Source organism: Juglans microcarpa x Juglans regia, chromosome 4D (assembly GCF_004785595.1).
Source record: "Juglans microcarpa x Juglans regia isolate MS1-56 chromosome 4D, Jm3101_v1.0, whole genome shotgun sequence".
Lineage (NCBI taxonomy): Eukaryota > Viridiplantae > Streptophyta > Magnoliopsida > Fagales > Juglandaceae > Juglans > Juglans microcarpa x Juglans regia.
The window spans coordinates 30786062-30809695 of NC_054600.1; the positions used below are offsets into that span (position 1 = coordinate 30786062).

Below are 23634 nucleotides of genomic sequence, written 5' to 3' on the forward strand. Positions count from 1 at the left end.
TGGTAAAAATCCTACTTTTGTGTCTCAAGTGCATTATTTTAGTGTATATAGACGTGTATGGTGTGGTGTTGAGGGCTTAGGCAAATTTGTATCTATGTAAATTTACTATTTCAAATGTTTTCAACTAAATTGCACCTCACATGGTTTTGAGTCTGCTCTGAAAATGGTTTTGGGCTAGTCGTGGATGAAAAGAGAGCCGAGGAGATGAAAGCGACCTCACAGGGTTTCTCTATTTTGCAACTTCTGTTAGTTCTGTTTATTTTCTTTTGGGGATGGGGGATTGATTATCTTGTGTTTTCATAAGTGAAAATTGAAGGTGTACACTTCTTTGCTTCTCAAACCAATTGTTGTGCTTTTGTACTGCCTTAAATAATTGTGCTGATAAGGAGTGCCGTAAGTAAATTAGCTCCATGCCTTGTTTGCCTTGGATTTATGCTATGTAAGATTTTTGAAAGGATTTGAAGTTTTTCATGTATACTAACTTGATTGTTATATGTACATTCCAGGGAAGCTCAAACTTATCTATCCTAACAGAAACTAGAGTAAGGAAGGCAGAAAGGTGCAAGAAAGTGACGTACAATAATGTTTAGAAATTCTTCTATTTTTGTCCTTGCAGATTTTCTGTGCAATTGATTGGGAGTTAGATGAGCTTGAGGTATAGAATTAATGTTCAATTTTTTTATTCTATGACATTTAGTTGTGAGGTTGTAGTCATGTGGTCTGCCCAGTTCAATTGATTGTGCAATGTTATTGTGTCTAACTATGCCGTTTCTTAGATTTCTTTTTTTTTAAATCAAATTTTGACAAAATTCTTATTTGGTTACATAACTTGCAACTTATTATCACATCATTGGGGTCTAATGTGGAATATCTGGAGTAGGGTGGGTTTTGGAGGATAAAGTGTCACAATAATTTAACAAATTTATAGATTAGAATTTATATGAGGACCATGAGGTCTAAGAATTTGACAGATTTGAATATGTAGAGTGTATTTATGCATGAACAATGGATTGTGTGATGGATTTAGGTTGGGCTTAAATGATAAATGAATTAAAATTCCTTTGGGCAGCAAGCATGCTGTATGTTTTTGGTAAGTGGTCGAGGCCTTACTTCACCAGAAATTATGTAAGTGGTCCCGCTTTTCTCCTCTCTTCTTTTTATTTTTCTCGCGCCTAATGAACATATATTTATATTTGCTTTGTAACAAAATCTGCACCCAATTAGCTTAGTTTAGGTTGGGATGTGTCACTCTAGAACCTTGCATAACCAATTTTATGAGCAGAAAACACATCTAAGTACTCAAAGATTCTGGTAATGAGGTTGGGTTGAGTGCAGCTTACCCAAGATTCATTTGTTTTCCCAAGTCCCAAATGGCAAATACTCATGTTTCTCTTAAAATAATGTTGACTGGCATCTAGTTGTGTTCAAAGCTAAAATTATTACAATTTTATGTGTCAATACAAGTTTTGCAGAATGTACAGCTAACCTACATGGCAAATGGGGTAAAACAAACTATGTGGAAAATTTATTGGATTTTTCTTTGAAAAGTAATCCTTGTGAAGGTTATGTTTGCAGGTGATCTTGCATATATGTTATCCGTTGACATGTATAAAGGTCTTTCAGGGCGAACGTTGACTCTAAAACTGAAAACATCATCATTTGAGGTGCTTTCTGATTCTCCATTACTATTCCCTATAATTATAGTTAATAAGTTTTCTGGCATAATTCTTTTAGATATTCTACCTAATTTCTTTGCTCCTTTGCTACCTTTTATTATTTAGATATTCAATTATAAATGAATCAATGAATATATGAATTTACTTATTAAAATTATATTTAGTAATCTAGTTACTGTGAGAAGTCTCTAATTAGAGGTTACTGTGCCATTGACAAGTTAGAACCAAAGCTATGACTTTACAACAGTATATTTGCTCAAGCGATAATATTTTGAAATACGCTTCAAATCTGGTAAAGGCTGAACTTGATAGTGATGAATTGTTTTGAAGTGTTTTGGAGTTGTAGGGAGTTTGTAAAGTATGACGATGATGTTGGTTTAATAGACAAATTTGTGTATATTAAATGCATAGGGTATAGATGAAGCTTGTAAAAACAAATGAGTACTTTGAATGGATTGTATGTTGATCTTATAAAGCTTGAATGGATTGTATGATTGTGCTTTTGTAGAGCCATGAATTATAACTTATAAAGTTTTTTGGTTGTGTGGTGTATGTGTATAAATTATATGGACAATTTCCTATCTTTGGTTCTAATCAGAAATTTTTATGTTAGCACAATTTTACATGTTTTTTTTTAAATTATTATAAATGTAAATTTGGATCAATAAGATTTGGATATATTTATTTTATCCTATATTAGACTATTTGTTTTGATTATTTTTGGTTCAGTCTCATTTTTGTATTTTACAATTTTTGTTTTCTAAAATCTCTTAGCGTTTGCCATGAATGTAACTCGTGGCAAATACTATTTTTTTTGTCAGAAGTGATTATTTCCCGCGATAATATTTCTTTGTAAATAAGTATTTCTGATGAAATATTGTGTGGAAAATATATATTTCCCAGTAAATTATTTTATGGGAAAATAATTTTTTTCCAAGGTAAATACTTTTTGCCTCAATCTCTTGTCATAGAAAATTGTGTTATTTCTCACCACATCATACCAAATGAAACCTTATTTGTAGGAAGAAAAAAGATTTTAACCACCACGGTAGTTCAAAAGCTTTTCCCATGAACTTGTGGTTTGGTAAAAAAAAGAATTTTTCCCCAGCAGTTTTATGCCACAGGTCTCCCACCACACAAATTGGTGGGAAACAGATCGTTTTCCAAGAAATCTACACTTTTTCCGACCACAATCATTCTCGAGAAAAAATGAGATTTATTGTAGTGAGAAATAAATTATACACTAGTATAGAAATAACTAATAAGTCTAGCATAATAAGTAAATTATATAATACTAATTTACTAAAGTATAATAATATGTAATTAGACACTAGAAATAAGTCTAGTGTAAAAATAAGTTAGACACTAGTATAATACAATAACATGTAATTAGACACTAAAAATAATATGTAATACTATAGTATGATAACATATAATTAGAAATTATTGTATAAGTCTAGTATAAAAAAAATTAGATATTAATATAGAAATAAATTAACAGTGAATGATTTAGTTTTAGTTTTAAATTTTTTATAAAATTTGAAATTTAAAAGCCCATAATTTTTTTTTAAAAAAATAAGTTAAATATGAAGGTAAAAAAAGCCTAAAACTGAAAGCTCAAATCTAACTCCACTCTAATAAATTTGAGTCGGAGTCGGATTGAAGCCTACACTAGTGAGAGTTGGAATCGGATTTTGAATTTGAACTCCAAAAAAGTCGTAGTTAGAGTCGAATTTTCCTAAATCTGACTCCACTTAAGTCGGTACTCACCCCTAGTATCACCTACCTTTATCCGTTTTCGCTCTTCTTAAGTTTTCATTTTCCTAATCTTAAAAAAGTTTCTTTAATTTGCTTTCTTTTTTATTTATCTGTTTTGCTTCTTTCAATATTGAGAAAAATAATTTTAAGTAATTCTCTACAAAAACCATAAATGAATACTCAAAATCTATCTCTCGACAATTATCACTTTAAGCAAACAAAAATGGAAGCCCTTTAAGATTATTACTATTATTATTATTATTATTATTATTATTGATTGCTCAAATAAAAAAGGACTATCATTTCCATAATGCAAGAGCATCTTAATTTCCTTCATTTTTTCTTTTCATTTTACCACCTCTAATATTGTTTTCTTTTAGATCTCTCTCTCTCTAGCTATATATATGTAACAGTAAACTACAGTCGTTTTTGTCTTAATTGATAATAAAAAAGAATTCATATATTTGTTCATGCGCATACCATACCTCCTGGTGCGAGGACCAGTACATGAAACTTTTTGCAATAAATTATCTTTAAAAGAATTAATAGCAACTCATTAAAACTAGTGAACGATGAAGTCTCAAATTAGTCATAAAGCAAAACCCTCATTTTTATGCCATACCAAAGACACTTCGGCAAAGGTCGGCATTCAAAGTAATAAATAATCAATATGGGGAATAACAATTCATGCGTAATTAAGAAATTTGATAGGTATGAGTTGTCCCATCTCTGCTGACATGGAAGGTAAGTAAGACACTTTGTGCTATGTGGACCCAACTACAGTCGATTTATAGCTAACCGACCATCCACGTAAGAGCGTCTCCCTCCTTCTCACAGCCAGGACATCTCCTCCAGCTACGTGCCTCTGACACAGACAACCCGACCCTCCGTCATAATCCCTTCAGACCCCCCCTCTCTCTCTCTCGCTCACTTCCAACCATGTCCTCCCTCTCAAGGTAATTAAGATAGGTATCACTCCTCTCTGATCTGATCAGATTCTCATGTATTTGCATATTGCATACGCGCACGCAGAAATGTGCCATATTGTTGAGGTGATTGGATTGAGATCATGTATGGGTTTTGAATTCTTACTTTCTTTTGCTTGTTGATAATATAATATTTATAGGTGGATAGAGATGTCAAGAAATCCTGACAAGAATAATAACAGAAACAGAAACAGCCATAGCATTAGCGATGGCGATCATGAGCCTATTGCAACTACGAAGAACTTCAACGAATGCTCTGCCTGCACTCAGGTGGGTGTCCCTGTTTTCCACTCCATCCACTCTGACTGTAACCTTCGCCGCCCCAGCTGGGGCCCTTTCGGGAGAGTTTCGGACCCACGAAGCAAGCGCGTGCTGAGGTGGAACCGTGCCGTCTTGCTGGCACGTGGCATGGCTTTGGCCTTGGATCCTCTGTTCTTCTACACGATTTCCTTAAGCCCGAGTGGTGCCCCATGTTTCTACATAAACGTTGCGTTGGCTGCTATCCTCACCGTTGTTCGCACGTGTGTGGACTTGGTTCATCTGTGCCATCTCTTGCTCCAGTTAAGGCTGGCGTACGTGTCGACCGAATCTTTGGTTGTTGGGTGTGGGAAGCTGGTGTGGGACGCACGTGCGATTGCATCTCACAACCTGCGTTCCCTGAAGGGTTTCTGGTTGGATGCTTTTGTAATACTTCCGGTTCCTCAGGTTTGTTTCTCTCACAAAGGATACTTCTTTGAGTTCTTTCTCTATATTATACACGATGACATGAACAATTCTTTTACAGGACAGGCCTCCTGATCTATAGCTGAATTTCTCTCCTTTAATTAATTTAATTGGCAGGTGGTAACGTGGTTAATAGTCCCAAAATTGCTCAAAGAAGAAGGGATTAAGCTGATAATGACAATACTTTTAGTAACCTACTTGTTTCAATTCCTTCCCAAACTCTACCATAGCATTTACTTGTTGAGGAAACTGCAAAAGGTCACAGGTTATATCTTTGGCAAAGATTGGTGGCGTTTGCACCTTAATCTCCTTGCCTACTTCATTGCTTCTCATGTAAGCTGCCTGCCTAGCTACCTTCATCCTTCAAAATATGAACCCATTTTACCCATTTATTTGATAATTATAAAGTAATTTATATATCCTATAATATATATATATATATATATATATATATATATATATATATATATGATCTACAGGTTGCAGGGGGATGCTGGTATGCCCTTTCAACACAACGACTTGTGTCGTGCCTCCAGCAACAGTACTCATGTGACAGACCAAGGATTAACAACTACTGTAATCTCTCTTTATTTTGCTCAGAGGGAATTGGTACTTGTCTTTATAACCAGTCTCCAGCAACAACAATTAATAGGTCATTATGCTTGGATGTCGATGGGCCTTTCAATTTTGGGATCTATTCGGAGGCACGTCCAGTATTTTCTAGCAATTCCCTCGCTCTTACCATCCTCTATCCCATATACTGGGGCTTTCTGAACCTTAGGTAATTAATTAAATAAAGATTAAAGTTATTATAATCTTAATTAATGCCAATACGAAAATCTAATTAATTGTCATCATGCATTAATTAATTTCCATGAATTTTTAGATCGTAGCTTAGATTTTGAATAAATAAATTAATAATCTGAGTAATTTTTTGTACTATATATATTAGTTAGTACGTAATTCATGTTTATATAATTATGCTTATATATATATATATATATATATATATATATATATATGTTACATGCAGCACTTTCGGAAATGTTCTTGAGCCTTCAAGTAACTGGTTGGAATTGATAGTCAGTATTTGCATCACGCTTGCGGGCTTGGCACTCTTCATTACTTTGGTTGGCAACATCCAGGTGTGACCCATTACTCACCTGATTTTTTTATTCTTAGACTTATAATTTATTCATGACGTATCAAATACAATATTAGAAGAACTTGTCTCTGTAATTATGAAGATATTTCTGCATACGGTCACGGCAACTAAGAAAGAAATGCAGCTGAGATATCGAGATATGGAGAGGTGGATGAAAAGAAGGCAGTTGCCATCTCATTTGAGACGGAGAGTTCGCCATTTTGAACGCCAAAGAGGGGCCGCCATGGGAGGATTGGATGAGATGGAATTGATCAGAGATTTGCCAGATGGCCTCCGTAGGGACATTAAACGTTATCTTTGCATAGATCTTGTCAAGAAGGTAACAAAAACCATATTATATATATCTCCCTTGTCATCTACAGACGATCGAGAAGTTTAAAATAAAATATGACATTATTTTGAAAATGAACTTCAATTTATTTACATTAATTGCACTTTGTATAATCTCTCATGATCATCATCAGGTTCCTCTATTCCAAGTGTTGGACGATCTTATTCTTGACAACATCTGCGATATGGTCACACCCCTTTTCTTTTCCAGGGGCGAAAGGGTGCGATACGGTCTCCTTCTATTACTTGATTTATTTAATTAAGTTGCAATTAGTTGTACGTACGTACGTAGAACGGCTGATCTTAAGAATTTCGGCTCTTTTTTTTTTTTTTTAACTAGTTTAGTGTTCCCATAAATTAGCAGATTATTAGAGAAGGAGATCCTGTTCACAGGATGATATTTATAGTTAATGGACGCCTAAACCGTCGCCAAGCGCTTGGTAAAGGGTTCATAACGACGAGTACTGTGCTTGAAGCTGGTAGCTTTCTGGGTGAAGATCTCCTATCCTGGTGCCTCCACCAACCTTTTAGAGATCGGCTTCCGTCCTCACCTGCAACATTTGTTTGTCTAGAGTCCGTAGAAGCATATGGTCTGGATGCTTGCAATCTCCGATTTATAACCGAACATTTCCGTTACAAGTTTTCCAGCGATGGACTAATTAAGAGGACGATGAGATACTACTCGTCCAATTGGCGAACATGGGGAGCCGTCATAATACAGTTTGCTTGGCGTCGCTACAGGATAAGAGCTAGGAGATCAGCAGTAGTGACTACGGATCATCTTGATCCTTTGATGCAAAATAGATCAGGCAGTACTGAGAATCTGCTCAGACGTACAGGATGCTGCAATATTATTCATGTCACTCAGGCCTCATGATCACCTGGAATAAAAAATAAAATTAAAAAAAATTCATGTTTATGTTGACAAACTTTGGTTAAACTATTTGTTTATCAGTACGTACGTAGTAGTCATGATGCACTTCCATTTCTGAAGCACATGATCATCTCTACACTTGCCCGGCACACATGTAACACGTCTCACAGTACTTATACTCTCACCTATCCCAAATTGCTAGCTAGCGTAACGCGCGACTTGTACTTTTAATTCAATCTAGAATTTCAATCTAATTTTTTTTTAAAGCTCTTTTGATTTGATTATATATATATATATATATCTTTTTTAACAGTACTCTACACGGACAGTTCTCAAACAATAATTTAAGTTATATATTTCACGGATGAATTGAAATAACATCTAAAGAAAGCTACCATTAAATTCCGAAAAATTTATCCCCGCATAGATTCTAATGGATTGTTTGGAAAATACTATCTTATATGTTCTAAATATTTTCTTTCTAAATATCACTCAAACACAATTTTTTTTTTTCAATTTCAAATATTTTAACTTTTTCATCTACTTATTTTTTAATCTTTCAAACAAAGCATAAAAAATAATTCTATTTTCTCCCTCGTTTTTCAAAATCCAAAATATGACTTAATAAAATATTTGAGCGTGAAGAGAATCTTAGTCCTAAGATCATATGATAATATTATGACATATTTGAGCTTTCAGACAATTAAGTCCTTCGTAACAACCCATTTTCTCTTGATCTTTATAATTATAATTATCAGCTTCATGAGTTGTGACAAATAACAAAATTGCCTTGATTTTGTGGTAGCGCCACCTCTCTTTAAGATTAAGATATTGGCTGGCCGTTTATGGGAATCTTGATAAAATTTACACGTGTTTTGCTGCATGCATATATGAATCACTTGTCATGCCACAAAAGCAAAAAATAAGCCTTCTGATGAGCGAATACGCTTGTATTTTGCATTCATCGATCCAGCCACCTGTCCTGTACGTAGTAATTAAGGTGCATGACTTCGAGTGCAAGCAGGCCTGATCTATCGATCAGATTACTTCCAAACCCCATTCACAAATAAAAATTACCAGCTTATATAAGAAAATAATAGCCCAAATCAAGCTCCTCAAGAAACTAAAGAAAGCAAAAAAATAGAAATAGAAATTCAAGTTAATTCACTTAAAATAGTTTAATTCATTACATCGACAGTAACAGATCGACACCATATAAAAAGCACTCAAAAACCACAACGCGATAACGAGAAACAGACAACCAATGAACCCCTCCACTACAGCTTCCATCGTAGATGAGAGCTTAAGAGCTCTGGGCACCAGAGACATGCTGCTGACCAAACTGCTCAGCCTTGTCCTTCATCTCTCGAGCCTTGCTAGCCAGCTTCATGCGTGCCTGGTCAATTTGTTCCGCCCCAGGTGGTTGCCTTCCCGTCACGTACCTATAAATCCAAGACAAAACTGTCACCGCCGCTACTCCTAATCCACCGGAGGCCAAGAACCCAAAGATAATAAGACAGACTGTAATGACCGCCGGGACGAGAACAGGACTGAATATCACAAGCAGTGGGGTGACTACGGTCAAGGCGATGACCGTGCTGGCTAGGATCAAGCCAGAGAGTAGCAGGAGGGACCCTCCGGCGGTGGCCGCGGTGGCTGCCTTGACAACTTGATGTGACCGGGGTGGTTGGGCTGGGTGCTGGGATTGCTGTTGGTGCTCGGCCATTGGATATATCGATGAAGATCGGACGATTAAGAATTGAGCAGAGAAACACCGTATATATATTTGCTAGTGGGGCTTGTGATACTGATCGTAGGTAGACGTGGAAGGGATCGAGGTGGGTTTTATAGAGAGGGATGAGGGGCCGGTGCATTTGCACGCGTTGAAGAAAGGGTGGCACGTGTTGGAGAGCATTCATGCACGGACCGCATGCAGAGTAACTGGCCCGGTCTTGAGACACGTACGTACGTCGACGTTTTTGTCCGATTTGATGAGATTGTTGATCAAGAGATCAGAGAGCGAGGTTGGGGAGGATAAGGATTCGATAATGACTTCGATCGGCTGGAAACAATCGATAGAGCGCAAGTGCTCGACGTCGACTACTTATAATCGAATTAAGTGCATGCATGGGTATATGTGTCATTATCGTACATGATGAGTACTAGTAACAATTTGTTTTTTATTAGAACCATGCAGTAACGTACAATTTGATTAAAAACATGAAATAAAACAACTGAATTCATTAATATTGTTCGGGAGTTCATCCTGTAAGCAGAGTACTATTGAGCGGATGAGACGATTTGGGGCTTAGATATTATGTGCAGGTATTTTTTTTTTTAGGAAGAAAAGTAATTGACAAGAATCAAGTTTGTGAAAAAACCGATCAAAAAGAAAGAGAAAGCGAAAGAAAAGCTGCACAAGGATTTGGCTGATTCGACTACATCAAGTATGCATGATTCATTATTAGCTGGTTTTTCGCAGGATATATATTTATCCTATTTCGTTTTAAAGCCTAATTGACTTCCCTGAAATGTTTGATTTGCATAAAAATCTTATCCAAAAAATCTACATACTTATATGGCTTAATCGTATGAATCATCATATTTACTATTTACAATAAAATAAATTTTATACTCGGATGGTTCACTTTAAGCCACGTCAATGTTTAATTTTCTAACGTAAGATTTATGTGTAGATCATCTAAACACTTCTCTTTAATGCATGATGCATGCATTGATAAGATATACAGAAAACAGCTCACAATTCAAAGCAAACAAAGGAAAGTGACGTTGAAGATTCGTGAATGACGTCGTTCAAGAGATTTTACGGTTTGTAACATCAGATATTTTGTTGAATTTTAAACGATTTTTTTAGGAATGCCGGTTACCTCAAATAGACAAATTTTATATAAGTTTCTTCTTTTTTTTTTTTTTTGGTAGAAAAGTAGGTTCATTAGTAAAGAATAATTTTTTTTACACTTTTTTTTTTATGTGGGATCTATTTTTTTTACGAGATCTTGTATGTGGCTGTCTATTTGAAACCTATTCCAATCATTTTTTTTTTCTTGACAATATTCTCATGATGGAATAAACCTTATAAGAAATATGGTGAAATTGGGTAGAAAGTGAAATTTATATGAAAAAGGAAAGATATTTTGGATCACTTCCAAGTTGAAAGAACTAAAAAAGAGAAGAAGAAATTAAAAAAAAAATAAAAAATAAAACAAAACAAAACAAAACAAAACTGGACATATTTGATTCTAAAGATTTGAATTGGTTAATACTGATAAGAGGGCCGAGAGAAAAGAATACTGCCTATACAAGGAACTATTAAACGAATGGCCCATATCAAGAAAAGGGAAGGCCCAAAGACCGGCCCTAGACCTACAATACATGTTTCAAAAACTTTGGGTATTTTGTCCACGCGAAAAATCGTGTGATTTTACAGTTTTACCAGTGCGATGTCTGACAAATTAGGTATAATGTTACATTACCATTTTGTAAAATTTGATTTTGGCACGTTGACCTTCTTTTTTTTTTTTTTGGAGGGGGGGGGGGGAGGATATTACGATGACTGGGAACTTTTAATACGTATACTTGAAAGTTGAAACTCCATGAAACAGGTAATTAATAAGAGTAATGATAAACACACAATACTTTTTATAACATATATTATAAAATAAGAATATTTTTATAAAATGATGTTAATTTTATAAAATATTTTACAAAAATACTCCTCATTTTAAAATATTGTTATATAAAATGTTGTATGTTTATCATTTTTCAATTAATAAAGGCAATCCAGCTTTTAAAAGTATATATTGAGACTACTTCACTATTATTTATTACTATTCACAAATAGTTCATTACTATTTATTATTTTTTTATTATTATATTTACTACTCTTTCACTATTATATATTTACAAATCATTTGAAATTAACCCCAGTATCCAAACATAACCTAATGCAACCATGTTGACACTAACAAGCTGGTAGCGGGCAGTACCTAATTAGTGTCGACAACGTCCACGTGTAGCTAGGTTCAAACGAGAGGAATATCTCTTTATCCCTGTAAAAAATCCTTGACAACAATCGTAAATTCCTAATGGCTTTGGAGTAATATATCTTTATTTTTTTTAACAAAAAAAATTATATGATTGTAATTATATTAATGCTCACAGTTGGATAATATCAATGACATGCATATTGACATTTTGATATCACCTAGCTAGGATATGATCCGTCCCTGCATGCATATATACAACTATATCATAATCACACATGCATATTATAATAAGTCATTATATCTACTAGTTTTGGTAAACCACGTTACGTACGTTAGTCAATAACTTTTAAAAGTTTTTCGTGGAAATCCTAATTCCCTGACTCGTGATATTAATTCAATTCAATAGCTAGCTCTCGATCGTGGAAGTCTTTTCACATGATGAGCACCTAATTAATGGTTTTGAAATGCCTTTAAAAGTGGCCTACTATAATTCCTTTCACATTGATCATTTCGTTTCAATTTCCACTCCCTTAGTTATATCAATATTAATTCTTCTATAGAGGTTATACACTACAAAAAAAAAAAAAAAACAAACTTTTGTAATCAATTTATTATAATTAAAAAATTATTTACAATTAATTTTAATTACAAATAATCATTTCGTTAAAATTAACTGATCACAAATAAATAATTTTATATATAGATTAATTTGATCATAAATCGTAGGATACATATATTTTATAATATATATTGTAGGCAAATTATTCGAAAGACGAGCGAACTAATTAAGACTTATACAACCTAATTAATTAACTAGCTCGCACTTATGTCGTAAAAGGTGTATATATATGATCGATTGTCGACTTTGTTTAATTTATAATTACTCTTTTCGTTTTTCTATTATATATATGAGCCGTGCATTTAATTTGCTGCTCTAATAATATTGACTGCATCGTTGAATATTTTGGGTCGCTTTTATGCAAAAAAAAACTCATTAATTATTATTTATAATTAAAAGCATTATATACATCAAACTCCCATGTAATATTATGCAAATATTAAAACGCTAACAACTTCCGATCATATAATCGGTTACCTAAAAATTAAAATGATACGATAAATTATTACGAAAAGTTAATTAAATTCTTATTAGTTTTTGTAGTCATCCTTTTTTTTTTTTTATGGGATTTATTCTTTTTTTCTTTATTAGCATTCAAATTTAGAAGCTACAAACTTAACCAACTATATGATTGATCTAATTAGCATGTATAAATATGGGGTTGGGTGAGTGAGTGTTTAGCTATTTATTAATCAAGTCGAAATATGGTCATTTAATATACTAGCTACTCGACTGTAGGCAGTAGGCCTCTATCGGATCTATAGGTACGTAGCTGGAAATAATTATCGGGTCTAAAATTCTCCTCGATTTGAGACGACCTTTTTGTCTCCTACCAATTTGGTCTGCATGCGCACAGTTGGTGGTGGAAGCGGCGCCCGCTCCCGTCGGCCCTGCCCCCACCCCGCATGAAAGATTCCTAACGGAGGCGGGCTGACCCTGCCCCTAGCGGGAGGTGGGGCGGGCTGATACTAATTAGTCATGAGATAATTATTATAGAAATTTTTGAGTCATCGAATCACCTAAGATTTAAATTATTTACGTTTAGTAAAAGCCAGACATGATGCATGCATGGGGATTCTGCATATCTAATTAAGAAGTGATTTAGATTGAGATATGAATTGAGGTAAATTGAGATGATTTGTAAATAGTAGAATAAAAGTTAAATTATTTATTATATTTTGTATGAAAATTTAAAAAAGTCGTTTCGAGATTTGAAAAAGTTGAATTGTTTATTATATTTTACATGAAAATTTGATAAAATTGTAATGATGAGATGAATTGAGATGAGTTGAAGTGAATTTTAAATACAAACGAGAACTTAATCACTGGACCTTTGAATCTCATATATTATCCAAAATATGACGAGGAGAATTTCTGACTTAGGACGTTATCATTATTATATATATGTTAGTCAAGTTTAATTTGGTCGTGCATCAATATATAAGAAATTAAAAATATGCATATATATATATATATATATATATATTAACTCTAACTAGCTGATCATGATGATATAATGTCAAACTTGTTAGTTTGGATTCCAACGGAGTAAAGGATATGTTTTCACTGACTAATCACTACCTACATATAATAAATCAAGTTAAAAGTTTGAGATATTTCCTGAATGTCAACCTCACTGCGCTCAACGACTTTGGGAGGGCTAGCTGAATTAAATTTCGATTGTCAGGAAAGAAAGTGCATGACATATTCTGGTTAGAACTTAGAATAATTACTGCTAGCTCATGATTTGATTTTGGTGTGAACGGGCAACGTTTTCTCATTTGTTCCTTTCACATTATGATATCGTCATCATTTATGTATTTTGATACTTACTTCAGCTATATATATAAATATATATTAGTTTGTCCGGAATGTCTCAGTCAAATGTCTCTAATGACGAGTATTTCAACGTAGAAGTACATTTCATAAACAACAAATATAGTCAGTCGAAAAAAAAGAAACATCTTCTCTGTTTTTTTTTTTCCTTTTCCTGATCATTGAATGGCGTCAAAATGGCGTCTTTTGAAGAAGGTACATGAACATTTCTTGTGTTAGAGCTAGCCAATTTACAAATGAAATTTTTAAAATGTTAAAATTAACCTAGATATTAAGAAAATCTTCGAAAGAAAAGGGATGATCATAAAATTTGGAAAGTTAACACAAAAATCATATTAGTACTTTATATATATATATATATAAATGATAGTTGTAATCGTGAATGTGTAAGTACTGTATAATTATTTTAAAAAAAATGAATAAATCTAAAATTTAAATTAAAAAAAAATTAATTTTTTAATAGTGAATCTCATTCTTTTTTAAAATAACTATACTGGTACTTGCACATTCTATAACTATATATAGCATTACTTATATATATATATATATATATATATATATATAAAAGCTCTAATTAATTATTTGGGTTGATTGTGGAATAATGTTGCATTTTGTCGCGATCACTTCCTTTCTAATTAAGCGTGGGCGTACGGAAACGTTAACTTGTTTTCATACTCGAAGAGAGAATTCTAGACCGTACGTACGTAATTAATTTGTGTCCCACCATTTGTTACAAAAACAAGTTAATTACGTACGTACGGTCTAGATGCTCTTGCCGTCTTGCGCTACTTTCTTCCTGCATGTCCTGCTAGCTAGCTTTTCATTGAAAATAAAAATAAAAATAAAAATGTGCTTTACATGCAAAGAAAAGGTCATCGACCCCAAGTTTCCTCTCATACACCTCGTTAGGGAAAAAGGAAAGTGCTATTTTCTCTCATTTTCTGAAAAATTTATGAAACTTATAACTCAATGATTTGAGACAACTCATTTCATTACATTTGATATACTATATCAAGTCAAATAATTCATTTATAAATTTATTTTTATTAGATCTGTTTTTGTAAACGTAGTATTTTTTTAATCTTATTCATAAACCCTCGCTATTTAAGGTTTGGAAATGATAATGCTGTCGCAGGTTCATAAAAATTGCCATTGCTGGGTAATGACTTCTCAGTGACATTTATGGGCACTTTTGCTCTCCTAACCCTGTGTTTGCAACAGAGTTTAAAAGTAATTTAACACCAAACGTCAGAGGAAATTAGAGAGAGAAAAAGTCATGTACTTACTAATGAAAGTGACTCGATTTTTGTGTAACGTTTATTAATTACATGACCATTAATTGATCTGGCACTCTTTGTGACATTTGCATTTAGCCACCGGTGCATTTTATCCAAGTAGAAAATAAAAACTACATTAGATTCCATTCCTCTAATTGCTCGTTAATTGGAAGCAGGTCCTTTTGCTGTTGATGCTCGAATACATTTGATTCTCTCTTTATTTTGATTTCAGCTTCGTTAGTTGTCAAGCCTTTCCTCTTTTTTGGGGAGCCGCTGTCCAACGCCGGCTCTGATTCTCGTCGCTTGGCTGTGATTCTAACCGGCTCGGGCTCACCGGAACCAATCCGGTGAGGAAAATTAAGCAAAGCCTTGGAGCCGCGCATCTTGTAAGCCGCTACGTCATAAGCCAACGCAGCTTCCTCTGCCCTCTCGTACGTGCCAAGCCACACTCTCGCTCCGTTCTTAGCCGGGTCACGTATTTCCGCGGCAAACTTCCCCCACGGCCTTCGCCTCACTCCTCTGTAGTGCCTCTCTTTGATCACTCTCCGGTGAGCGTTCTGGAAGAATTTTCTTGACTCATCCAACAAAATTTCGCATTGATTTTCGATTTTCGGAGCAATAAAAGAAGTTCCCAATAAGTTCCCGGACGATGCAGAATCTTGAGCCAAATCGATTGGCGCGGTTACCGTAATCGGAGCCAGCTCCGACACCTCCCTCGACTCCAATTCCACGTTGGTCGCCGTAAAATCTAACGGAGACCACCCAAAACTGAGAGCATCATGCAGTGAGTTGTAGACAATCATGTCCTCGGAGTCATTAACTTGGAACGGCAATTCACCCCACTGTTCGGTTGAGCAGGGGAAGAAGCCACCGAGGCCTGAGCTTCGGTGACAGAGATCAGGGAAACTAAAGTCACCCAAGGCAGCTTCGTTCATTTTCGTGTAGTTTAAGGCTCGAAAGAAAGCTGGTTGAGTTGTGAGGCGAAAGAGCTGGGAAGAAAGGCTTGAGATAGGAGGGGGAGAGACGAATTTGGTAGAAAATAAAGGTTTCGAGGGCATTTATACTGGAAAGAAGAGAGAGAGAGACACGCATGCACCGGTAGGTGAGACAGGTGTTTTCTTTATAAAAAGAAAATCACAAAAATTAAAGTTTGTGGAAGCAAGTTTTTTTTTTTTTTTTTTTTTTCCTTAAAAAAAAAAAAGTTGTTTTTATTTTTATTTTTTTTTCCATTTCTTTGGCAAACAATTATTGTTTTAATTACAAAGTCTGGACACAGCCCATGCTGTATAATCAAACAAGGGAAGTAGCATTCCCACACCATCGTCAAATGTAGTTCATAACCTTCAAACAGAATCAGCACAAAACCATCATCACATCACTTACAATAGCAGCTGCAGAATTATACAACAATATAAGATATATATATATATATATTAGATCACGTCAATTTGTAAGAATAAATATTTTAATCACAAATTTTTTTATAAAAGTAAATTTATAAATTGATGTGATTTGATATGGTACGTCAGATTATAAAATTATTTTTACTGTAAAGTAGATTTAACGTATGACATGAAATCATATTAATTTATAAGTTTATTTTTAGAAATTCTTTTGTGGTTTTAGTATTTTCCAATTCTAAGTATGGATACTTATATGCATAGAAAGTTTTAGCTACACCATTTAATAAGAACGGGGAGAGAGAGAGAGAGAGGCATTGGAAATTAGGAATAGTGGAAGCTGTGCATAGGACTGTTTTATTGATCTCCAATAATGCATGCGCTAATATTCCATCATGAATGAGTTATAATTTGTCCATTCACGGGTCCGAGTTGTAGGGTTTGGAGAGGTTTTGTTTAACACTTGTGTTTGTTGCTTCTGGTCTCGTCCATCTAACAACTTCAAGATGCCTATGATTTGTTTTTTCAATTTTGTATGCTTCAATATCGTTGAAATAAGTAATTTTTATTTTCATGGATGTACGTATATATGCATATTTAATGTAGGAACAGCTAGCAAGCTTACCAAATCTTGCATTTTTAATGGGATTACCTTTTTTTTTTTTTTTTTTAAGATAGCTATGTTTTAGTTGAGAATATAATTTGCATAGCATGTGAGGGAACTCTTTTTCTTGTATCCTTTGTGTCTTACTAATTGTTATCATGTATGAAGCCTCCAACGTCTTGAAATTAAGGGTTTGTTTGAGAGTACAATTGTTCTCAAATATTCTCAAATTCAACTTTTTTTTTCTCTTTTCTCAAAACTCAATAGATCACCACTTCATTATTATTCACAAACTATTTAACTACTATTCACAAATATTCTAAAATATTCTTAATATTAAAACGAGCCTTAAAAGAAATGATGGAATCTTCTTCCTAATGGTTATTCATTCATCCTCCATTTGAAATCCCTCCACTTTTACTTTTGTACATAGTTTTTTATGTTATACGTATTATGAGTGCTACCCCCTACCCTGACCTCTGCCACCACTGCCGCATGGGTGAGAGGCCCCCACAATCCACTTCCTAGATGTGGGGGCAAAGCCCCCTCATCCATGTGCCAAGGTGTGGGGGAGGAGCCCTCATCCATCCACCCCCCATCTGCTGTCCCACAATGAGATGGAAAAAAAATTCAAACAAACTCACAGAAAACACAACAAAATACAAATCACACAAAAACCTAAACTAATAAAAAATAATCTCACAGTCATGGACTTAGAGAAGAGGAGGAATCAAGGAGGAGTCGTAGCAGAGGATGGCGATGGCAGGAGATGAAGACAGCGACGCAATCCATAGAGGAAAGAGAGAGTGAGGGGGAAGAGAGAACTGCGAAGTGAGAAAGAGGTAAGGAATGGGGGTTTAGGGTTAACTTAAATCATCTAAAACAACGTCATTTTAGCATTGGTTTAAAAAAAGAAATTTGTTACCAAAACGATATTGTTTTAGTAACAAAATTATATATATATATATATATATATAAATTTTTGGCCTAACCCGCTCCCGCCACCTGCATGGGCAGGTGGGGTTGCCCGAGCCACCCAAGCAAAGTCGAGGCGGTGGATGGCGGGAGCCCTGCCGCCCAACCCTAATATACAGGGTGAAAATGCGACATTTAAACCAAGATTTAGGTTTACTTTAAATAAATAAATTCACACTTTACCTTTCAAATTATCACTCATTTACAATATATATATATATATATATAACTAATAAATTACCATTAGACTGCTGCTCTTCTTTACACTTTTGTTCCATTATTAAAGATTCAACCCTCAAAGTCTTACCATTTAACTTATATATCATCTATTTTAACAATTCGTAATCATAGGTTAAATGCTTAAATTTATATTTTTGCTTCTTAAAATTCTAACCGTTAAGATCGTGTTATGTCAATAATTTTTTTGTCAACTTTAACGGTCATTAATGACAGGATAAATTGTTACTTATATTTCAAATTGGGGATTAAATAAAAAATTTGATAATTTAGTGGTCATATTATAAAATAAATTATATTTGAAAGGTATGAATAATAAACAAATTTATGACCTCTTTTGTTGAATTATACTAGAGATGATGGATAATTTCTAATTAGTGCATAATTAATTACACCAGGAATCAAAGTAACCCTTTTATTGGTATTTCCATCCCTAGCCCTTTTAAATTTCCACGGAAAAGAAAAGAAGAAACATAAGTCGTTTTCTTACTTGTTCATGATCTTTAATGATCTTACAAGTCAGATGACACCCGGGCCACCAAGGAGTTGGCAAGGACTAAAGTAAGGAGGCATCAAAATAATTATTGGATAAATATTCTTTCAATCATTTTACAAATTATTTATCACTCAATTGATACAATTATTCGTTACAAAAAAATATAATTTTATATAATTATCTTCTATTTAAAATATAATTAATTGAGATTGGAGATGACAACGGAAAAAACTCTATTTTAAAAAATGCTTGGGGTTCCGAGAGTGTCTACCAATACCTTTTTAACTTAGTAATTAAGTAAGTATTTTTTAATGATATTGTGAATTTTTTTAATATTTAAATAAAAAAAACATGTGAAATTTATTTAAAAAAATTAATGAGACATTTGGCTTTCTCCTCTGGAGAATTTGTCGGCTACACCCTCGGTGGTGTAGCACGACTTTGTTTTTATGATAGATAATGATAAGTTTATTACTTTTCTACCATCCTTTTATTACTCTATAGTTTATTTAAAATTTTAATTTTTTAATTTTTTTAAATATTTTTTTAATATCTTTAATCATTAAAAAAATTTAAAAAATATATATATAACATTACTAATAATCATTTCTTTAATTACTAACTAAAAAAATAAAAAATAATAATAAGAAGTAATAAGTCTATCCCTATTTTTTAGGATTTGGCCCTATGGGTTCCACAATGGTAGTTGTTGGATCCGTCCCATGCACCGTGCTTAAGCGGTAGCCGGTAGCTGACTCAAATGTTGCTGGGGAATTCTATTCTGTGGCCGCATGCATAAAGATGAAGAAACAGAAGACTCTTTCGGTCAAACTTTCGATTTCAAACGGTTGAACGTTGAAACTATTAAAATGTTTTTGTTTTTTGTTTTTTTTTAAGTGCTGATATGAATCAATGAAGAATTTTGCAAAACTAGTGTCTTATAAGGTATATTCCAAACTGGAAAGACTCAATTAAGCTTTTGTTTGTATTCATAATCAATCTTAATTCATCTCAACTCATCTTACTATTATTCATTACTATTCAGTAATTTTAATTTACAAATCTCACTACTATTCACAACCTATCTCACTGCTATTCACAACTCATCTTAACTCATCTCAACTCATCTTCGAATCCAAACGACATTACTAAAATCTAAGAAAATTATACAAATTTTATAATATTTATTGGGCATTTACTGTTCTTTAGAGAAGTTATGTAGACATTATTACATGTTGTTAGACTCGTTTTTTCTAAAAGCAAAAATTAAAAAATTAGGAATTGTAGAAACAAAAACTATATTTTTTATAAAATAGAATAAAATAAAAATAAAGACTACGAATTGTAGAAACATACAAAAACTCCAAACTTTATATATTTTTTTTAAATATGCTGTCTTTTTAATTTTGGTGATGTTATTATTCTGTTTTGAGCAACTCTATGCAATACTATTTCACGGAGAAAGACTTGATCCATATGGCCGGATTCTTGCAATATAAAAGGCATAAACGTTGATAAATTATTGGGAGACTGCAATATTGTAAGCACGTGGGGAAAATAATTTATTTTCCTTAACCAAGTGTTAAGAAATTAGTAAAAGACAGTGTATCTATCCTTATTCTTAAAATAATATTTATGATTTGACTTTGAAATAATGTAATCTTTATAATATTAATTATATTTTGAATTTTTTGTTTATTTTAGTGATCTTTTTCTATAAATCATTGATAATATATTATAAAGATTACATCAACATCAATTGACGATGAGTAGCTATCATAAGTTAAAAACTGAGGAAAAAAAAAGAGGGGCAATCCAAGTTTATCATCCGTGCATGGGTCAATTATCAAGAATGATAAAATTATTTATACCCTCTAATAGTGTTGATTATCAATAGTTTTAATTCTCGTGAGTTTATATTAAGAATTTCGTTACGTAAAGTTATTTTTGTATATTTTTTATATATTTTACTGATATAATTAATTAAAATAATTATTTTGTATTAAAAAAAGATGACGCAATCAATTGTATTAGTAGAATGTATAAATAAATACATAAAAATGACTGTACATAAAATTTTGTTATATTAATACCTAATAATAATCAATAACTCGCGAGATTTGAAATTCTGTACAGCCCGAGCAAGTCTTAGAAGAAAATTATTTCATTAATTGTGATTCTCAAAATGTTATTTTCACTTCCCTTTCATATCTTTATGACAATTAATTCCTATATATACATAAAAGTCACTGTATAAACACAGACCAGCTATTAAACTATTTGAATATTCAAACTTTAAAAATAAAAATATCATGAAACTCGCAAACAACAAAAAATATCGTACTCATACATCTACTCCATCATTATATATAAAGACTTATTTGAACACGAGCAAATCCCTTCATTATCTTACCGCTAGCTATAGCCTACAATCCAAAAGGATATATACTTATATAAGCAATGAGATCAATAATGAGAGAACGATATGAACACTCAAATGTTAAAAATAAAATATTCACTGATATTTGTATCCATAAGAAAAAAAAAAAAAATCACAAAAAATATCTTAAAAAATATCTTACTGCATCTATTCCATCATTATCACGACTTTTTTTAACACAAGAAAAAAACCCTTCATTATCTTATAGCATTTGGTGTTAATTCCTTCCAAATGCTCACAACATGCTAAAAGATTGTTTTCTCTATGGTTTAAATTAACTATAAAATGGACAGCGGTCCAATGTAAACTAAAGATAATTAAAGACAAAAAAATAAAAGAGTAATGTTACATATAGTCATAGAGTGCGCAAGTATCGTACAATCATTTTAAAAAAGAATAAAATTTATTATTAAAAAATTAAATTTTTTATATAAAACTTATATTTATTTATTTTTTTTAAATAATTACATAATTCATAATTATAACTATCATTTTTCAATAAAAAAATAATAGCAAAAGTCGGTCCCGTTCGTTCGTTGCAAGTGGATGCTTTTGTTATTTCTTATTTTTTGAAATTATTATTGGGCAGGCAAGTGGATGATGATCTGGCTGTTGCCAGTTGCCTACTAGTTGTATCGTCCTTTCAAAAGTTTCGCTTTAATTAGAAGCATCCAAGTCAAAATTCAACATCACATGGTTGTTGAATTCCTTATGAAAAGTCAAAGACATAAACCTCTCCTTGTTACTTGCTAATTTCGAATGATGTGCGTGTGTACCCCTGTAAAGAGCACGTTCTTTGCATATTTCAATACTGCATGCTAATTGATGCGAACGTTGAAAATAAAAATGCAAGAATATATATATTTCCGAAACACTGCCATTTACTGCTAATCTTTCGAGAGGGAGAGAGGAGAAAAAAAAAAAAAAACCTGCAAGAAAGCCTAACTTTGTGAAGTTAGGATTTATTATTCAAGATTATGAACAATAAGATGTTTTCTTTAAAGGTAGTGTAAGACCTCATTCGTATATTTACAAAATTATATTTTTTTATAAAAGGACGGTACCCGGCCAATTTTATTAACTATCCTTATTTTTTACGGAATAAAATTTTATATAAAAAGAAAAATTTGGAAGTTATATAGATAGAAAAAAGAGATTTACAAAATCATATATATACTAATGACATGTATATCATAGCAATGAAAAATTATATTAAGTTCTATACGTGTGTGGTGTAGAACTGCTGAGAAGAAAAATTTTATGACAATAACTTCTTTAGATGAATGGATAATTACTCATTAGGGATGAATGGCAGAAAATTTCAAATGCATCAAGTCATGACATTGGCAATATATGTTGTCATCAAGTGTTTTTTAAAAACTAAGGGGTCAAAATTCTTCAGGAGTTCAGAATTAAACATTAGATTTTGTTAGAGGACACAAGTTAAGCTACAAGTCGTTAATTATTCTTATGCATTTATTATATTTCTTTGTTATAATTTTTCTTTACTTTTATTTCAAATTACCAGCTAGCAATAGGATAGCTAGGACAATTCTGTTAGTTGGTTATGATTCTTTTCTGTACATATACCATTCTTTTGCCATAGACGTAATCACATTGAGCATAATATATCAGAGGAAAAGTTTCTTCTCCATCGACCCAGCTCTCTGTTTTCTTTATCCTCCCTGTTTTTACTTTCTTACAAATTTCTAAAGGATAAGCACTGAGATTTTTATGGCAGGTCAATGTCTGCTTTCATTTTTTATTTTTATTATTATTATTTGTTATCGTTGCTTGTTTATCTGTGTTAAGGACTTGTTTTGCTGTTACACACTTTCGATCTCCTGCAACCAAAGAGTAAGGTGGTTTGAGAGGTTTGATGGGCACCTCCGATGTCTAAATCAGTAATGATAGGAATCTTCGTAGAGCCAAATTATTCAAAATTCATTGACGTACCTGGATTCTTTAAATAGAGATTTTGACTTCTTAAGGTCACTTAGACTAACTGTTTCGCTCACTATTTAAAATTTGAATCTCAAAACATTCAGACTATTTATTCACTTTAAATGAGTGAATATCTCAATTGTCCTAAGATAAGCGGGCGGACGCAAACTGGCAGTAGTCCTATCAGGTCAAAGGGATTTGAGTCTTGAGTGGAGTGATTCGTCGGACCATTATGACCCAGCCCATGGTAACACCTTACGAGTCCTTACGGTGGTATTAAAAATTTA

The 23634-nt window shown here is 33.0% G+C and overlaps 3 protein-coding genes and 1 long non-coding RNA gene across 4 annotated transcripts; 2 read left to right on the plus strand and 2 right to left on the minus strand.

Moving 5' to 3' along the window:
- The first annotated feature begins 691 nt into the window (after positions 1–691).
- On the plus strand, positions 692–2059 carry LOC121260956. Its single transcript, XR_005939809.1, has 2 exons — positions 692–1664; positions 1899–2059. It is a non-coding gene; the product is annotated as an uncharacterized LOC121260956 (long non-coding RNA).
- A 2201-nt stretch (positions 2060–4260) lies between these two features.
- On the plus strand, positions 4261–7774 carry LOC121260957 (cyclic nucleotide-gated ion channel 2-like). Its single transcript, XM_041163063.1, is given in 9 exon segments — positions 4261–4390; positions 4561–5125; positions 5261–5476; positions 5623–5924; positions 6177–6288; positions 6391–6627; positions 6773–6859; positions 7003–7467; positions 7469–7774. Coding segments are annotated over 9 exon segments (2061 nt in total). The 5' UTR covers positions 4261–4373; the 3' UTR covers positions 7529–7774.
- An 882-nt stretch (positions 7775–8656) lies between these two features.
- Positions 8657–9333, minus strand: LOC121260958 (oleosin 1-like). The gene has a single exon (XM_041163064.1). The coding sequence runs from the start codon at positions 9236–9238 to the stop codon at positions 8816–8818; it is 423 nt and encodes a 140-aa protein (XP_041018998.1). The 5' UTR covers positions 9239–9333; the 3' UTR covers positions 8657–8815.
- Positions 9334–15256: 5923 nt separating this feature from the next.
- Positions 15257–16297, minus strand: LOC121260959 (ethylene-responsive transcription factor 2-like). Its single transcript, XM_041163065.1, has one exon. It carries the CDS (start codon positions 16184–16186, stop codon positions 15383–15385), a length of 804 nt encoding a protein of 267 aa, XP_041018999.1. The 5' UTR covers positions 16187–16297; the 3' UTR covers positions 15257–15382.
- Between the last annotated feature and the right edge of the window lie 7337 nt (positions 16298–23634).